Source organism: Strigops habroptila, chromosome 5 (genome assembly GCF_004027225.2).
Source record: "Strigops habroptila isolate Jane chromosome 5, bStrHab1.2.pri, whole genome shotgun sequence".
NCBI classification, from domain to species: Eukaryota; Metazoa; Chordata; class Aves; order Psittaciformes; family Psittacidae; genus Strigops; species Strigops habroptila.
This window is the reverse complement of record NC_044281.2, coordinates 16,717,177-16,730,071: the sequence shown is the minus strand read 5'-3', so window position 1 is coordinate 16,730,071 and position 12,895 is coordinate 16,717,177. Positions and strand designations below refer to the sequence as shown.

The window sequence follows — 12,895 nt, the reverse complement described above, 5'->3', positions numbered from 1 at the left end:
GTAAATGTGTGTCTGTTTGTATATGTAGTGGCTATATACAGCATACATGCATGTGTACATGTCCATCCATATATCATGCCAAATATCATATATCATGAGTAAAATGCAGGTGAATTTACTTATGGTAAATCTGGAGTGTGCATTTATTTTAAGAAATTATTGAACAAGTGGAATGTCATATTCCAGAATTTAAAAACTGTATGATGTATTTGCTTAAAAACAACATCAGAAATGCTTACAGTAGTTTGATGCTGTCATTATTCATAAAATGAAGTACAGAGAAGTTATTTCAAGTAGGTTAATTGTCAAAGGCAATTTTGAAGGTGGGAATCATGCAAAAGGGTGGAGTAGAAAGTATACAAGCCATTTATTCTAGTCTAATTAATTTCATTATAAGTGGTTCACGGTGTCTTGCTAATAGGTATGTTTACTACTTTTTATTATAAGCTACCCACCATGTCAGTGTAGGCTCTGGGAATCCCATTACTTCTACTTCCAAAGTTACCGGAGAACCTTCCATGACGGTTTTGTTAGACAGAAGCTGGGAGAAGTTAGGCGCCTGTCCAGTTAGGCTGGCCATGCTGGTTTTTTCTGATGAACTTTTAATCTCTTCTCGGGTGACCATCTGCCTCTGACAGCTTCTGGTGGTGTCTGATTGAAACACGAAATCTGAGAATGCATCAGGCAAAGCATGCAGCCTGTCCTGGGTTTTAGTACAGTTATTCAAGTCATGCAATTGTTCTTGTGTTTCTGCCATGCTTTTACGAAGCTCAAGGTGTTGCAACTGTGTTTTGCACACTTCACTCATCATGCTGTATACCGGTTTGGCATTTATAGTGCAGGAAGCAGTGCTGGCTTCAGATATTCCTTGTAAGCTACAAGTCAAAGGAGATACTGCTCTGACTTTTAGGCCAGAATCTGTTGAAGAGGTATAAAACGTCTCAAAGTGATCTGATGGACTTTCTATTTTATTATCTGTAGCATCAGTATAAGCAGAATTTGTTAAGATATCAGAGGCTTCCATCACTTTTTTAATATTAGCAGTTTTCTGCATTTGCAAGCTATAGGAACTGACATGCAAATTATGAGAACTACAACAGCACTGCTCTTCTAGCTCTGTTTCAGAATGTAAGAGGTTGGATTCTGGTGTCTCAGAAAGCGGTGGCAAAGAGATATCATCAGGTGATATACACTCATATTCATCTCCAGAGGGTATTTCTTCTGCCAGGAATTCAGTCTGGAAACTATCCTCTTTGGCTGAAGGTGACAGCTCTGTATCCTGTGAAACAAGATCCTCGCCAGCTGGACAGATAATTAGAATATCAACCAATTTATTCCTGTCCTTAAATTAGGATGGGAAAGAAGAGAAAGGCAAGAAGGGAAAGAAAAACAGAGAATGAGTTATCATTCTATGCATCCCCTTTTCATGCAGCAGCTAGCAAAATATTTGAAATATTTCTTCTAATTAAGCTTAACATATTCTGAGAAGCAGGAAGAAATATGCGGGAAATTATAATTCATCAGAAAACTTTGCAGCAGCTAACTGGAATTCAAACTGTTCAGATACTTTTTAGCAGATACTATAATTATATATAAGCATTGATTACAACAGTATCAATAAAAGAGAAAGTCCCTCTTTCTACAAAGGACAACCTGTGGCTTTCCTGTAGGTGCTGTTTATAAAAGCATTTGCAAGGGGAAGGTGAAGGAGGAGGTGGCCTAATTACATCTAAATGAGAAACCATTATGTAGTAATAAGAATATATTAACAGCCAAGTTACTGGACTTTGATTGTTTGAGAAAGAAAGTCACCAGTCATGTTCAAAAGTTACAGAATTAAACCAGTATCTTCCAAGCATTTTTTATTTCCCTCATGTTATGCCAGCTGTTTCAAGATATTGTCTGAAGATTAACAGAAAACAATGCTAAAATTATTTTTATATTTTCTTGGATCTAGAATAGAAAAAAATCCCTCTTATCATGTTTCAAAAAGAACTGGATGTGGCATGAGTACATTAATTTTAACTGTAAAGCATCAAAGACATTATCTGATATATTAATTACTGTTAATATCTGATATATTAATTACTGATATATTAATTACTCTGCCGCTTGATTTTTATATAAATATGTACTCATATGTTTAGGTCAATTTTATTTGCACCAGGGCTTTCAGCAAAGGTGTTCATAATGTTTTCTTATGCTATTCTCTCATTGTTAAATTCTATTAAAAAAAAATGTAATCTACTAAGCAATGTTTCTATCACCTATAAACTGTTTACTCAAATTAGTTGGGTGATACACTGGATGCCATTGCTTTCCAAACCAGATATCTTTGGCAGTATCCATCATGAAAGTGCAGTGGCACATGTGTTTCACCTTTCTTTTTGCCTTATTGCTTTAAATGCAACCTAATAATCAGTGCACAAAATTAACAAAATAAAAGTAAAAAGTAGTGCCCTGGTCCTGTAGATATGGTTTAATACAGATATTTTTCCAAGTTAATACATTTGTTATTTCAAAGCCATGTGATTCATGCCAGATCCATGAATGAATGACTAGAAGAAATTTGAGATTTTATTGTGTCTATTTACTAAAGAATTTAATTCAGTTGTAAGATGAAGTTCGAGTATTAAATGTGTTTTCCATAAGCATCCCCTGATGAACTCTGACGTCCAAAGTATCTTTCAATATGAATATATCATGGACATAAACATGAAAAATTATAATTGACTTTCAAATTTGGTGAAATATGTCAATTTTTCCCCTTTCCAATTACTCAGAAAACAATAAATACTGTTACTTCTTCCTTTTGCACATATTCAATTTCTTAATTGGTGTTCTAATTTAAACTATTCCTAAGAAATTGTTATTTTTAGGTATTAATTCCAATACATACTCATACAATATATTTTTATAGGGTTTGCAAATTTGGCTGTCACCCAGCTCGTTTAATCTTATCAGCACTGTTCTAAATAGTGCTCTCAGATTTAAGCCTGACCAAATTTGTAAGTCTTTCTTAAATGAAGCTTTAATAGGCATTTCAGTAGCAAAATCTGGCTGTTTGGGTCTGACTTGCAGTAATGAATATAATAAACCGAATCTGATTAAACATTAAGAAATAGAAAAATTCTTTATAATATTAAATTCTGAGCAGGTATATTTAAAAAAACACAGGTTCTGAAAAGCCAGTGTCTACTGTCTGAATGAAATCAATGATCCAGCTTCATTCTGCCTATTGAGGAGTCTACGCACATATACACACAGTGGCGTACACATTCGGATAACTACAGGAAAGCCACGACAGTGTAGGAATCTTCCAATGACTAATCTGGGATCTTAGTGCAGGAATATGCTGTCTGAGGAGGCCACAGAATTGAACAAAGTTATTTCAGAAATTGCTGGAAAATCACCCTGGGGAAAATGCTGGGGAAAAGAATGACAGGTGGGCAGTGAGTGAGCAAGCTGTCAGACAGCCTTTGCAGCATGAGGACCTTCAGCCCTGGTGTACAACCTGGGATCAAAAAAGCATGAGGATGACTGTGCCATGAGAAGGTCCAGGCCACTTTTAGGTGATATTTTTTTCTGAAGCAAAATAATACTGCAAAACCAACTTGCAGAAGCATAGGCAAAATTAGAGATTGATGGCCCATTACACATGAGGTTGGGTATGGGCCACGTCTTTCCTTGTAAAGGTTGGAAATGGAAGACAGAAAAGCTCTAGTGAGATGAACCTTCTACTTCTTCAAGTGAAGGATGGAGTGATGAAAAGGGTGGAAGCATTATAGTTGCCATACTTCACACCTGATATTTGCTGTTTTGCATACCCTTAACTTCTCCCCTTGGCAGCTGAGGCACAGTCTGATGAGGACTGACAAAACTGTGGCCTAGTAAAATAGGGCTATGGACATCTGCTGGGACAGGAGACACTTGTGAGTGTGGCTTTTTGGAAGAGTGACAAGATTTTCAGTGAAATCTGGGCTCCAAGTCAGCAGTGAAACTCCCATTGACTTGGAATGAAGGCAAGAAATTTAATTAGGCTCAATTTTGGCTCATCAGCAGATTATAGAATGTTCTGTATCGAACTGAAGGGAATGTTAATAGTTGAATCTCTACAAAACATCGCAATTTAATGTCTTGTAGTATTGATCTATGCTATCAGCTGGCAAAATGGACATTTTAGAGCTCTAGATCAGTTACAAATATATCCTACCTTTCTAAAGACTTAAATATATTACCACCCTATCCAATTTACCAGAATATTTCATGTATTATTTACATTTACATCCAGGATCCCAAGGCTTCAAAATGTTCTTTAAACTAACAGAATTAGTCTCACAAAACATAGGTCTGTATTTGTATTACCTATACTTCTAAGACATTTTATTCATTGACAATTTGGAACTTTTCACATTCATTTACTGTATACCCATGAATAAAACACGCTTGTCTGCTAGGGTTTTTATCATTCTAAATGCATACCCAGTCTTTCAATATCTAGTTTTGTTTTGTGCATTATCCTCACCATGTAATCCATACTTCGGAACTTATTTATGATCTCTACTGTTTGGAATTTTGGCAATGGAAATGTAACTTAAGTGTTTTGAGGTGAGGGTGAAGATGACTAATTCCTGCTGAGTTCTGTTATTTATTTGATGTAAAGTGTTGTACCAACTGTACACCAGACTAGAATCATAGAATGGTTAGGGTTGGGGAGGACCTTAAGTTCATCTAGTTCCAACCCACAGTTATCTATGACATGATGTCATAATGAACTGCTGACACCTGTGGTTGTGTTCCACTATCTTTTTACCATGACTGCTTTCCTGTTATTCACACTGTTGTAAAACTGAAGTAACCCTCTGGTTGTTTTGCATTGGATTTTTGTGATAATGTGAATGAAAATACAATCAAATCCCACCAATCTATAACAATATCCATCACTTATGAGAAGCAACGAAATAAGGAGTAAAATTCCTTTGAAAGTACACAACAATGTCCATGAATTTAATTTAAAAAAAAATAAAAGAAAAATCAACATGAACAGCAGATACCTGTTTAGTGTTGGTAGGAGACAGAGTATTTTTTCTCTTCTGAGTAATGCTTTCTGAATTTGTAAGCAATTTACCTGATGACATCTGGAAGAAAAATGTTTTAAAAAAACCCCACTTTATTTTCCTGATGAAGATCTTAATGATTCAACAAAGAATCACAATTTCCACTGTTACTTAGTTCAAGTCCTGAGCTTCCCTCATAGCATATTACTTATAAATCAAACACTTTTATAGCTTGTCTCTAGGGGCTATATGAATACGAGGCCTCTGGGAAAAAACAACAGCAGTCTCCATTACTTCCTATATTCCCCTAAGTTGTCTTATAATGGAGAGAGCAGAATGTGTCCTCTCTTGAGGAAGGACAAATTGTTAAAAAGAGGACATCTCCATCAATAATACTGTGGCAATAGGACCAAAGGAAAAATGGTAAAATAAATATGTGGATTAGATGGACCAAGACTACACTGATAACACGCATCTTCAGGGATACTTGAAGACTGAAAACCAAGAAACTTCCTATCAATACACAAAGCCTTTTAAGAAACAGAGTAAAAAAAAAAAAAAAAAGAAAAAAGAAAAAATCTAGCATAATTAATTTTTTTTTAATAAAAAATACTACCTGCTGCTTTTGTTCCTCCGCTTTTTCTTTAATAACAGCCTCACATGCTTCTTGACCATTTCTTTCTTCTTTTTGAAAAGTAACCAGCTCCTCAGAAAACTCACTTTTCTGCAGTGTGAAAAGAAAATTAAGTAAGCTTATGCACAATAGAAAGTACCAATTGTTAGCTATACACTGTCTTATGCTCTGTACAACAGAAAAGAAGAAAGAATCAGTGAAATCTTACCTAAAGACTGTCATTGGCTCAGGTGTAAATTGCTTATGACAAAAGTATACAGCAAAACCTGATTCATTCATCCCTGGACAAGCAAAGGCAATATTTTTCAAAGCTGAGGGGATCTTTTCTGAGTCAGGCAAAGTATAGGACACCAAAGACTTCACTGGTTAGTCAAGAATCTCAGGAATATTAATCAATTTGTACCCAGCATAAGCAAGGGAAAATAAAAGATTAAGAAAGTGACGCTATTAGGAAAAAAAAAGGATAAACAACAAATCCAGAAAAAACCTCAGGACTTCAGAAAAACTCTTGTAGGGAGGAAAGAAATATTTTTGAGTCTCTAGTTAAAAAGGATAAACAACAAATCCAGAAAAAACCTCAGGATTTCAGAAAAACTCTTGTAGGGAGGAAAGAAATATTTTTGAGTCTCTCTCTTTTCAAATTCGTCTAAAAGGTGGAAAGAGGAGAATATGTTCTTAGCATAAAACATAATCAGGCAGAACTTGCATTTGTTCTCATTTTCCTCCCTACTTCAGCCTCCCATCTAGACAGTCCATAACTACTCTGAATGTAATTAACTGTACTTTAGATCAGCTGCTTTACAATTCTTTTTGGCTAATACTTATTTCTAGCTGAAGCCTCAAGGACTGCACAACTGGTTACAAAGTACTTACATAACAGAAATCTGGACAACCATACTGTATTTTATCAAGACTTCATGAATCCTTTAAAACTGTCATAGGAGAAATGTACAGATTTCAAAGAACATCACAGTGGCATAACATAAGGAAAAACAAATGTTTCATAGTTAGTTTTGTGTATTTCACATCTTTAGTTCTCTATCCAAAAGTTACAGTCCTAAATGAGTTCTCATAAGAAAGCACTGCATTATTAATTTTCCATTTTATGATTAAACAACTGAAAAATTCTGTGTGATCTGATCAACATATTTCTTTTTTTTTTTGCTAAAGGAAAAAAGTATTCTTTAATTTTGCACTTGAAAAAATCAAAGAGTTGTTTTCGTACAGCCATGTAAAATCAGCAAAGACTGCACATTTCTCCTTAATAATTTATGCTTTAAAAATGACAGGAAGTAAAAGTGAATTCATAGTCACGGCCTTCCATGCTCATAGCACTTATTAGTGTAGATTATTTACTGAATGATTTATTCTTCCTAAGATACAGACATCAAATATTGAGATATTCTGGAAATGTTCAATAAAAATATCAGTTTTAAAATCTCAGAATACTACACATTATAAAAAATAACTTTCATTTGAAAAAAAAGTTGCAGAACTCTATATTGCAGAAAATTCTTTTTTTAATATATAATGTTCCTTTTGACTGATTTTTTTAAAAGAATTATTTAAATTAAAGGTCAGCGTAATCAGGAAACAGTTTATGAATGGTTCTGCATGAAAAAAAGCGTTCTCCAAACAACTGTTAAAGAAAGAACACATTACAATTAGAAAAATCAGTCAAATATTACAATTTTTTTGACACTCCACTTCTCTTGAAAAGATCTATGTTATGTTGAGCTTGCAAAAATACCAAAGATTCAAGCCTGACAAAACCTGGGGCTGTTTAAATGCTACGATAGCATTTAAACAATGCATGCATTGGAAGAAGAATTCAGAAAAAAAAAAAAAAAACTAATTGGCATTTATATTGAAGCTTTTTTTATGGTCACAGTGCAAGGCAAAGCTTTCTTTCCATTCAGCTAATTAGTTTTACAACTCATTTCTGATTTTGACATCTCATACTGCTTTTGAGTGTGTTAATGGATAATTTGAGCGTTCAGATTTTATAGTATAATTTCATCAAAGTGAAACAACATTCAACACCAACAACAGTAGGACATTTATGCATCTTAACACTTCCAACTTCACAGAAGAATTAACTCATCATCTATTGCTGCATGTGGGATATATTTCATTTATTACTTTCAGAGTGGGGTTGGAATAGACAGTCTTTTTTACAGAAATCCAGCCTGCTCAGCTGTCTTCCATAGTTCTTCCTCAGTTGACATGTTATTAATTACACTCAAAGCAGACTATCAGATTATATACATATATATATAAACCTAAGTGTGTTGCTGTTCTCTTTATGTTGAGAAGAGATTCAGAGCAGCCCTGCGGAAAAGGACTTCGGGATGTTGGTTAATGAGAAACTTAACATGAGCTGGCAGTGTGCACTCGCAGCCCAGAAAGCCAACGGTATCCTGGGCTGCATCAAAAGAAGTGTGACCAGCAGGTCGAAGGAGGTAATCCTGCTCCTCTACTCTGCTCTCGTGAGACCTCACTTGGAGTATTGTGTACAGTTCTGGTGTCCTCAACATAAAAAGGACATGGAGCTGTTGAAGCAAGTCCAGAGGAGGACCACGAGGATGATAAGGGGGCTTGAGCACCTCCCGTATGAAGACAGGCTGAGGAAGTTGGGGCTGTTCAGCCTGTGGAAGAGAAGGCTGCGTGGAGACCTCATAGCAGCCTTCCAGTATCTGAAGGGGCCTATAAGGATGCTGGGAAGGGACTCTTCATTAGGGATTGTAGTGATAGGAGAAGGGGTAACGGGTTCGAACTTAAACAGGGGAAGTTTAGATTAGATATAACGATAAAGTTCTTTACTGTGAGGGCAGTGAGGCACTGGAATGGGTTGCCCAAGGAAGTTGTGGATGCTTCAACCCTGGGGGTGTTCAAGGCCAGGTTGGATAGAGCCTTGGGCGACATGGTCTAGTGCAAGGCATCCCTGCCCATGGCAGAGGGGTTGGAACTAGATGATCTTAAGGTCCTTTCCAGCCCTACCTATTCTATGATTCTGTGCTTACATAATTTAAACTACTTTGGGTTTAGCACAACTTCTTTTTTGGGATGATTTTCCAACATGGAGCCAAGAAGCTACGCTGTTTGGCATTTTATAGATATAGCAGTTACTTATATTAGAGAACAAAAGGAAGAAGAAATATGAGAAAAGTATTTGCCTAGAATCTCAAAGAAATTGCAACATTTTCCCCTAAAAATTACTTGAAAGCAGTAACAGTTCTGAAAGAAGTCAAGAAAAAGAATCCTAGGATGAATATTTGAGCACAAACAAATAGCATTTCATCAATTCATTATGATCACTACATAAGACAATGGAAAAGTAAACAATTAAGAAATGCTTCATACTACATACTTTTAAGTTCAGTTAAAAGTACTGGTTCAGACAATAAGCCTGATACAGTTGATGCAGATGCAATACATTCTCCAGATTAAACAGATATATACCTTACTCTCCTTAAGTTCCCCCAGAGACCTACACAACTCATCAATAGAATTAATGATTTCTTTGTACTTTAATATGGCTTTTTCAACATACTTCTTTCCTTCTTCAATACCTACAAAGGTAAAAAAACATGAAAGTAGAACAGAATGCCTCAAACAGTTGTGTAACAATTTATTTTGTAACCCAAATGTACTCAAATAATTACATTTTTCTGTGTTTTGTTTTGCTGTAGGAGTTCTGTGATTTGCAACCCTACCTCTTACTAGCATATTTGAGGTGGACCTTCATAGTCACTTCAGGTCTTCTGCTAGGCTTCTCCTTGAACGAAATTACTTCTGTCTGGTTAGCAATATTGCTTTAAAAGATACTGGCTTTGTAAAGTGTCTCCTAAACTAGTTGCCTTATTATACAGCTAGGAGCACTTAGACCCCTGTTACAAGAAATACAAAACAAAGGCAGGGTGGCAAAGGTTTTTCCCATGTAATGACTCAAAAAACACAAAGTGTGTCCTTTCTCCCAGTGTTCCTAATCAACTGGTGTCAAGAAATCTGTTCTGTCAGCTCCTTTTCCTACAGATAGGAATGTTTAAAATATTGAAAAGTCAAAAAAAAAAAAAAAAGAGAGGTGGGGAGAAAGAAGGAAAAAAATATGTGATCTGTGCTCACTAAATAGTTTCTAAATTAGAGGAATTTAAAAGCGCAGTCTGACTCTGTTGATACATAGTATATCCTTGCTTGGATGGTCACCTTATCTTTGGGTAAAATAACAAGTATGTAAACATTACAAATGGGAGGAAAAACAAAGCAAAACCTGAAGTTTGTTGACCTTCATTGTTTGGTCAATAACGTTCCAAATAAATACAATTGCAAACAGAGTATTTGTAACAATCTACATTTTTTGCTAGTAAAATGCTTAAGAAAGTTGGCAAATACCACTACTTATTCATAGTGTTAATGTAAAAAATTCACTCAACACTAAGGTATATCACTGTAATATATTTTGGCTTCAAAGGCTTGCTTGTTACGAGATATCATAAGCCACGAAGTCTTAATTCCAAACTCATAAATATTACAAGGACAGTCACATTTGATTTCAAGCTGAACTCAGGCTGTATACTGAAAACCAAGTAACTATCAGATTGTTGAGTACTTTCATATTTTTTAACTTTTAAACGTTTGTTCTGAAATCCTTCACCTCTTCCAGTCAATACTTGAAATGAACAGTTTATTTTTTAAAATTCGTAAGATCTTATTCTTACATGAACAAATCTAGGAATCTGCTTAATCCTCTCTTAAATTACTGCATTTTTCCCCTGCAGTACATTACCAGACAGCTCCTCACCATATAACCGTTTAGCAAGGTCTGTAATCTGCTGAATTTTTTCTTCCTGTTGAGGCACTGTAGGCTCAATAAATTTATTGAATTGCTTGTAGAGAGTCTCTATTGCTTCTCTTGTTTCGCACTCTGCAGAATACTTGCCAACTCTAATGACTGTTGCACTCACATCTTCAAACCAAAATTGACACTGAAGAATAAAAACACTGCATTATAATAAATTATCAGCAGTTCAAGCTTTTGTAGAATAGACAGGACTAATCTTAGACTTTCTATAATCAGTGGCATACGGTATGTCTTAAATTTTCCGATTTTAATTTAATCTGAAAAACATTTGTTCAGTACCAATGCTGCTTCAAATATTAATAGCTGTTAAATTTTCTTTAAACGCTATATCTGTGCTCATCTTGCAAGCATGCTGAAGTTATTAGTTAATGTTTCTGCAAACATATATTTTATTTCTGGGTTCTTTCCACTTTGTATATTAAGTGACTAATTTAACAAACTTTGTATCATGGCCACAGATATACCTCTGTAAGGGCAGCAAGGTTGCTTAGATTTAGTCTACTAGCAAACAAGGGTTTTGGTCTCAGCAACCATTAAAGTTGATAGCAATCTTTCTACTGACAAGAATGGGCTATAGAACACACCCTTAATAAATGTTTTTGGTTAACAGTACTTAAAGGATAGAACCTGGTGTTCACTCAGTATCATCTGTATTGCATCATTACAGCAAGCAGCTAATAATCACCCCTCTAACCTGCCATTAAAATCAGTATTGTAGACTGTGCCTATTCCTGAAAGAAATACTCTTGAGTAAAAGGTGATACTTTACACTGTGTAAAGAAAGCAATCTTAAATTTTAGCTCTAGGAAATAATTTATTTCCCTCAAAGTAAGGGAGGAGTTTAAAAATGTAAATGCACAACAAATTGTAACAAATTGCTTTGCTAACAATACACGACCCCTTAATCAGATCACTGGACAATTAGAACATCTTTTAAACAAAACCTTAGTATTGTGATCTATCATTAAGGGAATTTATTTGTCATGTATTTAGATCACTTTGGAGATATGCACAGTGTTATTTCTAAAAATAAACGACGACGACAGGAATGTGCTTGCCTCAGAGCAGATGCACCAACACAATGTGGCAGGAGGGAAATTACTGTTACAAATGCTTTTTTTCTTTTTTTGGAAAAAAAAAAAAAAACAAAACAAAAAAATGCAATGCATGAGGCAGTCTTCAAACACATTAAGGTTACAGGAGCCTCCAAAAAGACTTAGACTGAAGTTCAGAAAAAAATGCTTACCAAGTCTATTAAAAAAAATTTTTACATTTCAGTTCCAGAATTACACATCACACAGACAGCTCTTCCTGACAAGAAACAAAGTGGGTATTGTGGTAACCTGGGTTTTGTGGTTTGACAGCTATCAAAGAGGGCCTATGGCACTTTCCATGTTGCGTCAGAATACGCTTAGAGAAAATGAACTCCTAAGCATGATCATAGATGCTAGATCATTATGAAAGTCATATGGAGGTTGAGATCCCAGTAGTATGCATAGCAGTGCAAGAATGTGGTCACATTGCATGGGGTTTCCCCCTTTTCTCTACAAAGTTACAAAGTAAAAATAGAAAAAAATTTTACCAATCTACTTTTGGAAGTCACAGATTTTGCCTGAAGTAGTTATAAGCACTTTTATCTATCTCAGTCCTGGATATTACAGCCATAGTAGGGAGAAGTTCTTTACTGTGAGGGTGGTGAGTCACTGGAATGGGTTGTCCAAGGAAGTTGTGAATGCTCCATTTCTGGCAGTGTTCAAGGCCAGGCTGGGTGGAGTCTTGGGTGGCATGGTTAAGTGCGAGCTGTCCCTGCCCATGGCAGGGGGGTTGGAACTAGATGATCTTAAGGTCTTTTCCAACCCTAACTATTCTATGATTCTATGATTTCAGGTCTACTAGTACCTCTTCCATCATCTGTTGCAGATGCTCCATGAGATCCAGGTTTTGCTTGTAATCCTCCACAACTTTAGTAAAGTCATTCAGCTGTTTTTGTAAGTCACTGGTTGACCCCAAGAGGACTCCAACTTTAGCATTAGGTTCATTGGCTACAGAGTCAATTACTTTCTTCTCTAAATTTTCCATCCTCTTTTTAAGAATCTGTTTAAAAGATACAGCAATGTTAAATACGGCAACAAAAATATTTCTATTTTTAGAAATAATTAGTAAAAAAAAATGAAAAAACCACACAAACATTTCTGGTCCTGTGTTTTAAAATTTACAAGTACAAATTGCTTTTTCAATAATCAAAGGAAACTGGAAGGCTTCTTCAGTGCTGATTAAAATCAATGTAAATTATATTTACTAAAGACAGAATTGGGTTACATTTTTCAGCTTAAAAACAAAAAA

The 12,895-nt window shown here is 35.4% G+C and overlaps 1 protein-coding gene across 10 annotated transcripts in view; it reads right to left on the bottom strand.

Annotated features, from left to right (window-relative positions):
- CCDC141 (coiled-coil domain containing 141) overlaps positions 1-12,895 on the bottom strand; it is a 96,526-nt gene that overhangs the window by 11,361 nt on the left and 72,270 nt on the right. For all 10 annotated transcript variants that reach the window (XM_030486682.1, XM_030486674.1, XM_030486676.1 and 7 more), the window contains exons 20-25: positions 12,452-12,646; positions 10,493-10,676; positions 9,154-9,263; positions 5,674-5,781; positions 5,055-5,138; positions 456-1,342 (exon numbers count right to left, since the gene is read on the bottom strand). In XM_030486682.1, the coding sequence (XP_030342542.1) occupies positions 456-1,342; positions 5,055-5,138; positions 5,674-5,781; positions 9,154-9,263; positions 10,493-10,676; positions 12,452-12,646 (1,568 nt within the window). The remainder of the gene's footprint in view (positions 1-455; positions 1,343-5,054; positions 5,139-5,673; positions 5,782-9,153; positions 9,264-10,492; positions 10,677-12,451; positions 12,647-12,895) is intronic.